The following is a 14321-nucleotide window of genomic DNA, read 5'->3' as shown; positions in this document are numbered from 1 at the left end:
GAAGAAGGAGAGGGGAAGCTGGAGAGGTGGAAAGTTACGAGACACCTGGAAGAGTACAGTTTTGTAATGAGCGACAATATACTGTAGGAAGTTGGTCAGTACTTGTTAGAAAAAGCTTTTACACTGGGTATGAATAATCACTTGAATGATTGTTCATTATGTGCGGTTGTTAATTTACATTATTGTTTTTTACATGGTGTGATGCCCTGCTGGCAAACAGTAATTTTTATTGCCACAGATAAATGTTCATTTGTCAGCCCAATGCATGACATTTGAAAAGGGGCAGTTACCAGGAACAAGTGTGTCTATGAACATTCATTTAGCCAATAATCTCCCTGTGAAAAAGGCTTTTAAGAAGAAAACAGACTAGAGGAAAGATGCAAAATAATTGGAAGATTAAGAAGAACATAGAAAGAAGTAAAGTTATTAGATAATTGGAAGAGTAAGAAGAACATGGAGAAGGAGGAAAGCTATTAGATATTTGGAGGAGTAAAAAGAACACTGAGAGGAGGAAAGAAATGAGACAATTGGAGGAGTAAGAAGAACATGGAAGAGAAGAAAGTTATGAGACAACTGGAAGAGTAAAAAGACCATGGAGAGGAATAAATACATTAGAATATTGGAAGAGTAAGAAGAACATATATGAAAGTATGAGACAACTGGAAGAGGAAGAAGTAACTGATGCGTACAAGACAAGAAGAGTAATAGGAAAAGAAAGTTATGAGACAGTGGAAGAGTAAGAAGAATATGGAGAAAAGGAACATTGCAAGGCAGCTGGATGAGTAAGAAGAACAAAGATACGAGTTGCTGTATGAGACCACTGGAAGAGTAAGAACATAGGATGAAGCATAGAAGACAATTGGAAGAGTAAGAAGAACATTGAGAAGAGGAAAGTTACAAGACAACTGGATGAGTAAAAAGTACATAGATGAAAGTTATGAGAAATGGAATAGTAAGAAGAACATAGTATGAAGCTTACAAGATTATTGGACACGTAAGGTCAACATAGGGAGGAGGAAAGTTATGAGACACTTGGAGGCTTAACAAGGACATAAAGAGGGTGAGCTGGAGGGGAAGAAAGCTATGAGACAGCTGAAGAGTGGTGAAAATTTACCAGACATTGAGAAGAAAAACTATAAATACCAAACAAAAACAAACCTGACACGTTTTACAAAATGGAGAAGGTTTAATGTTCTTTATTGAACGATGCACATACAAGGCTTGTTCCTCATCAGCACACATTGAAGGGAAGGCCTCATTTTATTCTTTCTAATAGTAGTACCTGGGTCATACAATAGCTTTGGGTTCCCGGATCTGGGCTCTGTCAGTTGTAAACTTTTAGTCTTTCCCTTTTCCAGACAAACAATTCACCTTTGAAACTTTCCTTGGAGGACCCAAGTTCTAAGGGCTTTGGTCTTCAAGAACGTGACCGGTTTCTGGAACCATTGTAGAGGTGAAGTCATTGTAGATAAATATATTTCTGGAATCTATGTATATATCTTTATCATCTGTGATATAATACTGCATATCTTATGAATATATTACGATTGTAGGTCATTATTTTATATGGAACAGTGAGGAAACCTCTCAAATTATCCAAGGAACATCAAACTGATGTAGTGAACACTACGGCCCCATAATTTTGGTAACAGCCCAGCTCATCGAGATGGCATATATTTAGATGTAATTCTCCTTTAAATTTAAGGAAATGGCATGATTGTTACATCTTAGAGAATGAAAGCTGAGATCTGATTGGATGTTATGGAAGTGTGTTTATCAACCCACTCCGTTATTTTAAAGGGCCTTGTCTGTTTTCTGTGGATGATGTGTAATAACAAAAATGCAGACAAACAAAATAAAAATATCATGTGCACATAAAATAGTGGAAATGCACATACAGTACGGACATAAAAATGCTTAGATTTGTAGTCCCCTTGTAGCCGGAGAACCAGGGTTAGATCTTTATGATGTCGCTAGTGAGGAATTAAGTGCATATAAGGTTGGGCTAGACCATATGTTACATATGGCTTCCATTAGATCTAAGGAACCTGTGGATTTCTGCAGGAACCAGCTGGGGGCGATGAGGCTTAAAGGGAAAGTCCATTTCAACTAGAGCTCATAAGGCTGGTCAACTAAAGTGCTAGAAGGTTTCCCACTGTAGGACTAGAGCATATCTCAGGCATTATGGCTAAAGGTTGTGTAGCACTCAAGGTGGTGTCTGTCACAGCGTGTGGCAGATGTAAAAGTGAACTTCCCCTTTAACAATTGCAGCAGAGGCATTGTAGACACGCATCAAATGGCATATGACAGGTGAGAACTGCAGTACAGTATATTCTATGGGATGGGGCACGTTAGCCCTCTTCTGGCAGGTGCCCCATGGCACAGGGCCCTGGCAGAGGGGGCGACGTTCACAGCATCACAAATAAATAGTTTACATGTAAATCTCCCTCTATATATATATTATAAATATGTATATATTCTATATATTTATATATATTTATATCTTTATATCATCGAACACTATATACAGATGGACATGCGGACAAGAGGGATCACAGCGTCATACAGGGATATCCCCCCCCCCCCTACCACACAGGGTTGGGGTGGACTTTGGGAGACATACAGTACATACAAGGGGCAGAAACAATCACGTGACTTGCGTGTGTGGTATCGTATTAATGTCCTTACATGTGTCTTGCTCTTTAAGACATCACACAAGAAGGGGCGGTAAGGACACAAGTGTCTACAAAACCCCTGATTCTCACTGCTTGTATGAGGAATCTGTGCAGTGGCGTTGTGATGATGTCATAGTGATGTCACAGTTTATATTTTTTTTGCTAGAAGAGCAGAGGAGTTGGTTCGCTAATGTCATAGTGAGGTCACAGCTCGCTGCAGCGCTCCTGCTTGCTGTAATGGTCAAACTGGTTCTTCCATCGCATCATGTAGGCGCTCCAGCGATGGAATTCCACCTTCCACTGGCGCTCGGCTTCATCGATGTTATCTGTAAAGGAGGAGGACAGCAGGAAATCGGAGAGAAGAAGGGAGGGGAAAAACAGCATAAGAAAGGCATAAAAAGATGGCTGAGAGAAGAGGGAGTATCCCGCCATTGTCAACTCGGTTTGCCAGAATCTCGAAGGGTGGGAAATTTGGCATCGGTACTAGAGCAGGCGATGTATCATTGCACTACTAAACAGATTTTTGTTATTCAGGACTCTGGAAAAGTAGAGTTGTAATTGCTCCTAAATAGTCTACAAAATAGTGGTCCACATTTTGGCTGAATTAGAGGCTCTGATAGTGGGGGGTATTTACTATGAAAAGGTTGGGTAGTTGGCGGGGACCTGTAGATGGACTTTCAGCAGCTGAGAACTCCAACAGTCAGCCTTTTAATTAGCATTAACATAATGGAACATGTAGTCTCACAGCTGCCCCTCCTAAAATCAATTTTGTAGAAAAATCTGATTAATAGTTCAGGCTGAGCTGGGAATTGGAATGTTGTGATTACTGTGCGGCAGCTGGACAGCTGGTTTCTAGGGATACAATGCCTGACGACCATAGTCTAGAACATCCTTAGCAACCAGTCTCTTTCACAGGTCTAGGTGCATTATTAATCAGATTTTTGTGAAGAATCTTTTTAAGGTTAGATGAAATTACGTGAATCGTCCAGAAATTATTTAAAAGCCTGTTGATGTGCTATGTTTGGCAGTTAGGATTTCCTATATCTCGTTAAACATATTTTTGGTGGGGAAGGGGCGTAAGGCGGATAATGTGAGCAGATAACAGGAGCTGATTTATGGTCTCCTGTATGACCTATGGGTGCGGTGATAGGCTGTGGCTTCTTATTATATAGCGTGGGCTTAAATTAATCTGGACTGTCTCTGGGGTTACCCTTTAAACAAAACATGTTGTGTCATGGTTTGTGGAGGTAAAGGCAAATATATTGGGATATGAGTGTAAGGACAGAGCAGATGAGGAAGAATAGGATATTAAACATGCATGTTGTTAACTTAAAGGCCATTTCCACCCAAAGTATAAAAAAAAATTCCAGTAACATCCTGTGAATAGTTAACAACATTCCTATAGTCCGCCATGGCAAATCCGCTTGTTAATATGTTATTGAAAGATATTTTACTGTGTAATTAGGTGGAACTGGCATTCAGGAGTCTGGGAGAGCTGGCAATGTAATGGAGGTCATTGGTTGTCACCCAGGATTTTTTTGGGGTATCTTCATTTACTGGGGATATTTAAGTTACCAGGCCCATACTGTACTGGATTCCCCGATTATGGATCTTAAAAGGATAGCTCACTCTTAAAAGCCTGTGTGCATTATGGATAATGGCTATCATTATATAGATGATAGGAGACCTCTCCTGGGTGCAAGCCCCACCCTGGTTACAAGACTATAGTGCCATGCTGCATTGGAGGACCAGGAAAGAGGATTTTAGGGGCAACTAATAAAATAAAATACTACAAAATAAATAAAATAAAGGGCCCAATCCCTCAGCTATACATGAATGCTGATTACATCTCTGTATAAATACAATAATGAGGGTATAATTTCCCTTTAATTTGTGTTCTCAGGCCTGAGACCACCACTAAACCTGAGAAAATATCTATTCTTGACTCCTGGATCCACCAGAGTAGCTAATTTTTGAGGAAAAGAAAATCCTTGGTGACTACCATATCCTCGTCATCACACGGCAGACAAATGGAAAGGTAGGTCAAGTAGGACCAAATATCTCCTCAGCTACCTGTCCAGCTCCTCATATCTCCTCCGCTACCTGTCCAGCTCCTCATATCTCCTCCGCTACCTGTCCAGCGCCTCATATCTCCTCCGCTACCTGTCCAGCGCCTCACATCTCCTCCGCTACCTGTCCAGCGCCTCACATCTCCTCCGCTACCTGTCCTGCTCCTCACATCTCCTCCGCTACCTGTCCTGCTCCTCACATCTCCTCCGCTACCTGTCCTGCTCCTCACATCTCCTCCGCTACCTGTCCTGCTCCTTACATCTCCTCCGCTACCTGTCCTGCTCCTCACATCTCCTCCGCTACCTGTCCAGCTCCTCACATCTCCTCCGCTACCTGTCCAGCTCCTCACATCTCCTCCGCTACCTGTCCAGCTCCTCACATCTCCTCCGCTACCTGTCCAGCTCCTCACATCTCCTCCGCTACCTGTCCAGCTCCTCACATCTCCTCCGCTACCTGTCCAGCTCCTCACATCTCCTCCGCTACCTGTCCAGCTCCTCACATCTCCTCCGCTACCTGTCCAGCTCCTCACATCTCCTCCGCTACCTGTCCAGCTCCTCACATCTCCTCCGCTACCTGTCCAGCTCCTCACATCTCCTCCGCTACCTGTCCAGCTCCTCACATCTTTTCCGCTACCTGTCCAGCTCCCCATATCTCCTCCGCTACCTGTCCAGCTCCTCATATCTCTTCCGCTACCTGTCCAGCTCCTCATATCTCCTCCGCTACCTGTCCAGCTCCTCACATCTCCTCTGCTAAAAAATAGAATATTAATCAGTGACTAGCTCGCTTTAACATGCTTCACGACTATCTAACCACTAGGTGGCGCTGCAATTTAGAAACAACATGATGCCCGACCATATAAGGAATTAAGATCACTATCTCTTAAAGGAGAAGGCATGCAGATTGATGGGTCAGATGATTGAATTAATTGTTTTAGTTATTTAAAGAAAGTGAAATGGTTAACATAAAAAATAAAAGGCAAAAAAGTGAAATGTAGAAAAAAAATCTGAATTTATTGCAACGTATAAATAGAGAAATGGTCGATGGAAGGCGGTGCAGAACAGTTAGATGGATGGATGAGGAAGTGGAGCATGCAGAGGAAGGTTATCTGGGTGTTGGAGGTAGCATTAATAGTTTTTCGTGTGTTGGTCTCACTGTGTGAGGAGGAGTGACTGTCCATTCGGGGTGTGGGAGGTGGGGGTTCGCTTTATGGCGTTTTATGCTGCACTGTAAGCAGACAGAGAGTGAGCAGCAGCAGGTAGGGGCCGTTTCGGGAGCAGTTCGAGCAGGGCCATCTGGTCGCTACAAGGGAGAAAGTCAAACGTCAGATTAAAAAAATCCATATCACAGCCTCCCACTTGTCGAAGGAAATCACAATGAAAACATGAACCGTTATATTTAACAATAATTTTTTGTTTCACATCACCAGAAGCGCTGAGATTTTTGGGCTTTTTAAACATTTCCTTTAATAGTGGAGAAGAACCTACACACATATAGCAGAAAGGATAAACTCCTAGTATATTTCTTTATCCAAGATTTCTCTTATAGTTTAAACTGATCTATAGAAAATAATCAATATAATCGTACTACATTCTTATACCCGCGCCCCAGCAGTGGGCTGCGCCGATGTCTCATCTCCTTGACAATGCTCTTTCACTCACTGTTGGTTTCATTTGTTTGCTGGAAAAGCAGAGCTGCAGTATAAAGCAGGGGGACACAGCAGTAGCCTAAACCTAATCCACCTAGGTGAATTTTAGGCTACTGGAAAGTAATAGGTTAATAGTGGAAAATTGATGCTTCAGGGTGAAATTTCCCTTCAAAGAAGAGGGACTATGGGATAATGGGCGTTCTTGAGGTGATGCCACCCCAGGACTCGACCTGATACCATCTGTGGATTCCTAAAATATCTTGGATGATTATATATAAATTATAACCGTGTTTGGGTCAGAGCAGATGTTAAAGATTAGGAGAAGTTCATGTGGAATGAATGATGGGATGGCTAATGGGAAGGCCAAATCTAAGTAGAAGGTTCTCCAGACCTTCAGTGACTACAGGTTCCAGCATGACAATTATGACACATGACTTTCCAAAATGGTGGAGAGATAGCATATCAAACTTAGTGGGGTCTGGTGCCCATAAGTCTTGAGAACGATGTAGAGATGGCTTCAGATGCATGAGCCGACCACATCAAAGAGACTTCCCTATAGCAAAATCCACAACGGGGCCCATTACTGTTCTAGTTGATATCATTTCTGCTCTCTAGGAGGTCCCAGAGCCTCTTTCACCCCTTCTCAACACCCTTACCATCCTCCAAATGGTATGAAGTTCAGCTTGAGCTATTGTCATAACAAATGGGGGCGGGCCCCGTTTCTCAAGGGCCCCATAGCAGCTGCATAGGCTGCCCCTATGGTAAGTGTGCTCTGGCTTTATATAGAGGAACATTTCCAGATCAACTCATTGGACAGTTATGAAATGCTTGAAATTTAGGAGAACCCTCTTGAGATGTTAGATGGTGGATGAGACAGACTTTGCAGCAAGCCATAAAGCAGTGTATTAAGAAAAGCAGTCATCTGAGCAGTCAGAAGAAAGGAAGGTAGAAGATACAAATGTTAGATAGTACTTGGTTAGTACACAAGAGCCATAAAAGTCACGAGACAGATGTTATGTACAGGTTAAGTGGATCTCATCATCATACATGGACTACTTTTCTATTATACTGCTGGAGACTAAATAGGCAGGTTAACTCACTGATGATACAGGAGGTCACAGTATATATACACACAGGAAGTTTGCCATTTGAGCTATGGTGGTGGATCCCACCCATTTTGACAGGGTTTGTAGAACATCTAACGTCTGTCAGGACCGCTTGCGAGTTATGTGCTGCTGGAGACTAAATAGGCAAGACCACACTACTGACAGGTGAAAAGGTAAGACAATCTCTATACATGGTAAGATGGCCATAGTCATTAGACCTTTGTTGACAGAATTTACAGATAATCGAATGTTTCACAAGACCGCACAATGTCTTGTTTTACTGCCTGAGACTAGATAGGCTGGACTACACTACTGACCAAAGCAGAGATAAGCAGAGACACTGCAAGCTGGCTACTAGTGTTTTGATGGCAGATCCCAGCAATAAAGACAGGATTTTGAGATAATCTAGTGTCTATGAATGTTGTGTGCAGGTCTTGTGTGCTGCCTGAGACTAGATAGGCAGGACTACCCTACTGACAATAGCAGAAGCAGGGACATGACAAGCTGGCCATTAGACTTTTTCTGGCAGATCCCGTCAATTAAGACAGGATTTGGAGATAATTTAGCATCTACAAATATTGCGTACAAGTCTTGTGTACTGCCTATGACTAGATAGGCACTACTGACAATAGCAGAAATGAGCAGGGACACAACAAACTGGGCATTCAAATTTTGCGGGTTGGTCCCATAAATTAAGACAGGTTTTAGAAATAATGTAGCGTTTACTAATATTGTGTGCATGTTTTGTGTACTGCCTGAGACTAGATAGGTAGGGCTACACTACTGACAATAGCAGAGATGAGCAGGGACATGGCAAGCTGGCCATTAGACTTTTACTGGCAGACAGGGTTTGGAGGTTAGATAGGCAGAGCTGACAAAAGCAGAGAATAGGCTATCTAGACATGCAGGAAGCTGGTCAGACACATCCTTCTAGTTTTGATTGAATTTACTTACTATATTGTTCACAGTCTTCTCATGTCATCTATCATGTCATCTGCTCAGCGAAAGATCTCATCTTTTGAAACACTATGAGCTTATGGGACCATTTAAGGTTAATTAGCCTTATTTATTGCAGCTGCCATAAAGCATAGGCAAGGTAGTGTGCACATTAAAAACTCATGCATGCTCCATGTTGGAGTCTCCATGTTTGGCCAGCATAAGAATGAATTTAGGTGGATGTCCACTCAAATTAAGTGAAAATACCATCTCTAACTGGTGGTTGGGATGAAGGTCTATGTCAATTAAGCAACTATCTTGTAGCACGTCTTAGAGGATAGCTCAATGTATATGGCCAATGTCATCATTCATTGACTGGCATGGACATATGACGATCCAAGTTCGTAAACTCTATCATACCTGTGATGTTGAGGAGCTTGGGCAGGAAGCGGTTCCAGAAGGTACACATTTGGACTCTTATTCCCTGCAGGTTCTGGGCAGGCTTTTGGTTCAGTGTTAAGTACCTTTGTTCTGTTGAAGTGAACACAGGCCATTTTGGTTGGCGGGAGTTACTATCATCATTAGGGTCCCTGGGTAGGGAAATAAAAAGAATTAGGTCGCACATACACAACGGAATGACCATTTCTTACTTCCATATTTTTTGTTTTAGTTTTGCACTAAATTTATATAGTGTTCACACTCACCCAGTCCGTGCGAAGTTGGCCCAGTATCGCATCATCCGCCGAGTAAAGTCGGCCTCTTGTTTGGTGTATTTTAGTTTTGGATCCAGGGGAAGACCAAATACGAACTCAATCTCGTAGCCGTGTGGAACACCCATCCATTCCGGCCATGCAAGGTTGGATGCTCTTTGGTCGAAGTAATATCCATATACTCTGTTCCCAAACTCTGACACCTTTGCACCAAAGTAAGTTACGGGGCAAACTACATTGTGGTCTCCAACTATCTGGTCCATAGCGTCCCTGTTTTTAACTGGAGCATGTTCATCTGCCCAGTCTGTATATTGCATCACGACGGCTTCAAGAGCAATGTCATTGGCATGAGGGACACTCATCCTCACCCCGCCAAGGAACTCCTCTCGAGTGATCAAGCTCTCATTGTTCTTGCTGAAGCCAGGTGCTCCATACAGTAGGAAGTAGGAACCCTCATTCTGGTTGACACCTACAATCAGTGGGCATGGCTTAAACCGGCCCATGTTTATTAAAGTTTCAGGGGCTTCTGGGAAAAAGTCTCCATCCGCCACTGGAACAAAGGCAAAGCGAAAGACACTCGGAGCTGGAAGGACAGAAAACTCATTGTCAATGAGAGTCTGTGGTGTTTTTGTCCGGAGACAATTCAGAAGTTCTGTATCATTACCCTGCTTACAGTCTACCAGCTTCCCTAACAGCTCAGTCCGGCGCCGAGCCTCTTGGGGTGTAACAGTTGCCCATGGTGTGTTTGGTGAGCCACTCTGCAGTATACCTTTAGAGAATAAATGATGGCTACCTGGAGAGAGTACATGCATGCCAACAGAGGCACCCCCCGCACTCTCTCCAAAGATAGTGACTGTCCTAGCATCACCACCAAAAAATGCTATGTTATCTTGGATCCACTGAAGTGCCAAGCGTTGGTCAAATAAGCCCACATTGCCTGGAGCATCTGCACTTCCTGGTGTCAGTGTCAGAAAACCAAATGCTCCCACACGATAATTCATACTAATTACTATGACATTTTCTGTGTGACATAGATAACGACCATCATAAACATCAAGGGAAGAGGATCCACTGTAGAAGCCACCACCATAGATCCAGACCATAACAGTTGCATTTTTAGGGCGCGGGTAAGGAACCCAGATATTAAGATACAAACAGTCCTCACTCATGGGCCTATTAGGATTCCACATTTCCATCCCTGAGAAACCAGGATACAAGGTGTCAAAGTATTGGTAACATGCATTAGGATAGCTGGTGGCATCCCAAACATCACTCCATGGCTTTTTTGGTTCTGTTCGTCGAAATCTCAACTTGCCAAGTGGTGGTTCTGCAAATGGAATTCCTAGAAATCCGGTGACATGGCTGGAGAGGACATCTATCCTGGTACCTCTCACTTTACCCGAACGGGTGGTGACCAGGAGTTCCGAATCACTTTGACCGAGCACATGAGACAAGAGGAGAGAGAGGGTGCAGAAACCAAACAGCGTAAGTGACAAGAACTGCATGACTGGTCCTCACTGAAATTACCTGAGAAAGAAGAAAAAGAAAAACACAAAGAATCTACGTCAACTCAAGTTATGAAAAGACGACATGTAAACAAAACAGAACAGAAACCAAGGAAAAAAAAAAATTGTAATGATTTGGAAAGCGGACAATTTCTAAGAAAACATGAGAGGCCGTGAGATAAGAAAGGGGAATTTGTTGCAAGGAGATAGATAAGGAAAAGGGAGAACATAAGGCAGTGGAGCAGTGTCAAGAAGTTCAAGATGAAGATGGACAACTTCAGAAAACCCTGACAAAGGCAAGACTATTATAACCAGACATTCACAAAATTTAACTGAGGGAGACCAAGACTTTAGCTCTAGCTATGCTTCTCCCTCCACTTTTCTCACCTTCTAGTCCTTTCTTTAAGATTGTTGTCCCTTCTCCTCCACCTTCTGTCTCTCTAGCCCCGGGAACCCTGCAACAGCTGTGACCTCACCATCAACAGGCAATGTGAAATGGAGCTACACAAGGTTTATGAAGAGCAATGGGACGGGGTGGGTGGGGAGCGTAAAGGGAGGAGAATCTAGGGGCCTCTCTTATCATAGTTCACAGGGCCCGTGTGCCCTTTTATCATGGTCCAGGAAAAAATTTGAACAGATGGTAATGGTTAGGTTGTCCACTTTTCCATCACTGTTAAATGTGATGTTGATTTATCATGAAATATTGGATGCTTATTTGAGCTAAAAGTGACCCTGTCTATCTACCTCATACTACCCAGACCTGTTAGCCTAAAGCTGTATTTTTGCACCATGGGAAGAGACCGGACTCATGTGAACATGGAAACAACAAACAAATTCCACATCATAGCACTACACTTAGATTCCAAGGCAAGAATTTATGATAGATAGGGTGCAACATGGATCCTTCTCAGACCATGAAATACTCTACCATCTGATAGCCTACAAATGTTATGGTTTGTTTTACGTCACCCAATGTGAAGTGTACAGTATCTACCTGGTGGGAGACCCAGGAGCCAGAGGAGAGTTTAATTTCAATGGAGAGAGTCCATGTATCATACTACTGGGGATGGATCTCCAAAACCTCAACTTCCAAAACCAACAACAGTCTTTTATAATGGGTGATCCAGTGAATGATGTGGGTTTGGCTCTTAAAACCTTGCCAGGGCAAGTTTTGTTCAGTCAGATAAATGGCCGACATGTTGAATGTGCATGTTTTTTCAATGGGGCGAGGGGAAGAAACCCTTTTGTGGCAGAAATATCATGCCCGAGAACATTCAACATACCCAATTACTATTGACCTCCAACTTCTGCTGTTAACGAAGAGTCAAAAGACCCCCCTTTCCATACACATTAGTTAGCTGAAACTGTGAAAATTGGACAATATTTCTCTAATATCTTCAGCCATCTTTATTGTCTTCCACCTCTAGCACAAAAATATACCCAACAGGCCATATGTAAAGTGGTCGTAGACATTCTCTTAAAGGCCTCTTTTACACACTTCTTTTTCAGCGTTGCTTCCTTTTTTATAAAGCTTCCCATGAATTTCAAACGTGGGTGAGATGTTGATGCTTAGGGCAGATGATATATTAAATTTGGGCTTTCTTCCTCTAAATTCTCTGCTCGTCTGATAATCCAGAAAATGTGATGATCCTGCATCTACCAAGAATTTTAGATCAGTGGAATTTACATCCCAAAATTTCAAGATCCAAGTATTAATAGTTTGGCAGGTCATATCCTTTCATATTATCCCTTGACTACTCAGGAATCTCCCTTTGATGTCCTCAAATAGTGGCCATTTCACGGTGTGTGATTTCTGAGAAGCAGTGACCCAGGTTACCCCCCAGCTACCCATGAATGTTTTTGCTGTCAGCTTCAGCTGGTGGTGGTAGGAGGGGGCTAAACAGAAAGAGAGACCGGGAGCAAGACATATCCTGCAGCTGTCTCTTGTCTATTTTGGGCGAGCTGGCAGATAACGTTTCAATAAACATGCATATATATACACTAAAGCTGTATACGCCTCACTGCTCGCCGAGTGTACAGACCTTGTCGTTCGGAATTGTCATTTACATGTATGCCATTCGAAGGTGGTACAGAATTCATGAAAGCTGTCACCAGGGAAATTTTCGGAGATATCTAGGGGGCGCAATTGCCCTAAATAAATGGTTTATACAAATGCCATTCAGGGACAGAAGACGTAAGAGCCACTCCTTGGGCATCTTAAAATAAGAGGTTTAAAAATCATAGAAGTATCATAGATATCATAGAGGCCTACTAATGATGAGTTAAAACAGTAGATCAGAACCCAGGGGCAATTGAAGCTTCCCTTTAGATTAGGGCATATAAAGGCGTGTAATGGCACCTGTTAAAATGATGTTCAAGGGAGCAGAAGAAGTAAGACCCACTCCCTTGACTGGTGTCACCCAGAGGCGTAAATTAATTCCCAAGCCCTCCAACGTACAATGTGCCAAGATGTCTTCTTTTGAGGCACACAGGCCATTGGCCCCTCCAAGGAGCTATAACACCTCTCCACCCACTTATGTCCCTGGTGCCACAGAACACCTTTAATCTGATATGACTGGGAGCATCTAAAAGAAAATTATATTGCGTCTCTTGATTGGTATCTACTGGGGTCCTAAACAGTTCCTGGCCTAGATGACAGTTCCTGGCCTAGATGACATCTCCTAGAAGCACATACAGGGGCAAAAACGATCAAAACAAATATCACAACCCTCCATAGGTCAATCAATCCTTCTTGTCAGTCATACATCAAGAGCCAGGCACGCATGTTGAGCTTTCTATTGCAAAAGCCCGAGAGTCATTAGTGCCTACTGTTGCTCAGTAGACATACGGCAATTAGCAAGATGATAGAAAACAGCAGCTTGTTAAGAAACAGGAAATAATTCACAGATAGGAATGAGGCTTGTCAAATCACCTTGCATGGTCTCCAAGCTGTCTCATAGAAAGGGTATCTGTGTTGTGTTGTAGGCTGGAGATGTGTATATGAGCAGCTAGCTGTCAGATGGAGGCCTCTGCAAATGCATCACTAATTAGGGAAGAGTAGCAGGTCCCCTACTTGACTAATGAAATGAATGAAATTGCTGGACAGGGAGCAAGAGGAGGGGGGGAGGAGAGACACAGCATGGATGAGCGGGAGGGGAGGAAAAACACAGCCACGCAGAAGAAGAATTGACAGGGTGTCATTCCAGAGGAGGCAATGAAGGTGAGATGACAAGAAGGAGCACTTGGGTTTAGATTCAACTGGGGGCTTCATTCCATATCTACTCTATGGTGCTACAACTCAACCGCATGTCAGACACCAACAAAATAACTAAAATAAAACGCCCAGGTATAGCAAACTAAATCTAAGATTTGGTGCCTTCTGCCCTCCAAACCCTGGAAGCTATGACCATCTTGGTGGACTAGCTGTCCTTTTCAGAGAGGTCACCATTGCCCTTATTTAGTCTAGTAGGACATATGGAAGCTCATGGTCACTATAATATTCCAATATACTACAGTGCCCATAACTCAGGGCATATATGGGGTGCAGAGGTTGTTGCACCTAGATTCTGTTGTCTGAAGGGTCTCAAGACTACCACCTCATAAGAAGACACTGGCATATAGTAGGCCGGGGGACTTGTTACAGATTTGGCATTGAAGCGCAGGAGCTTATGCCC

At 43.0% G+C, this 14321-nt stretch overlaps 1 protein-coding gene across 5 annotated transcripts in view; it reads right to left on the bottom strand.

Annotated features, from left to right (window-relative positions):
• Nucleotides 1-1180: 1180 nt before the first annotated feature.
• ACHE (acetylcholinesterase (Cartwright blood group)) overlaps nt 1181-14321 on the bottom strand; it is a 54873-nt gene continuing 41732 nt past the window's right edge. For 3 of the 5 annotated variants that reach the window (XM_044278766.1, XM_044278765.1, XM_044278767.1), the window contains exons 2-4: nt 9137-10669; nt 8853-9022; nt 1181-3001 (exon numbers count right to left, since the gene is read on the bottom strand). In XM_044278766.1, coding sequence (XP_044134701.1) covers nt 2880-3001; nt 8853-9022; nt 9137-10647 — 1803 coding nt within the window. In that variant the 5' untranslated portion in view covers nt 10648-10669 and the 3' untranslated portion in view covers nt 1181-2879. The other 2 variants (XM_044278768.1, XM_044278769.1) reach the window with 2 other exon arrangements.

The sequence above is a fragment of the Bufo gargarizans genome, chromosome 2 (assembly GCF_014858855.1).
Source record: "Bufo gargarizans isolate SCDJY-AF-19 chromosome 2, ASM1485885v1, whole genome shotgun sequence".
NCBI classification, from domain to species: Eukaryota; Metazoa; Chordata; class Amphibia; order Anura; family Bufonidae; genus Bufo; species Bufo gargarizans.
This window is presented reverse-complemented; position numbering and strand designations above follow the sequence as displayed.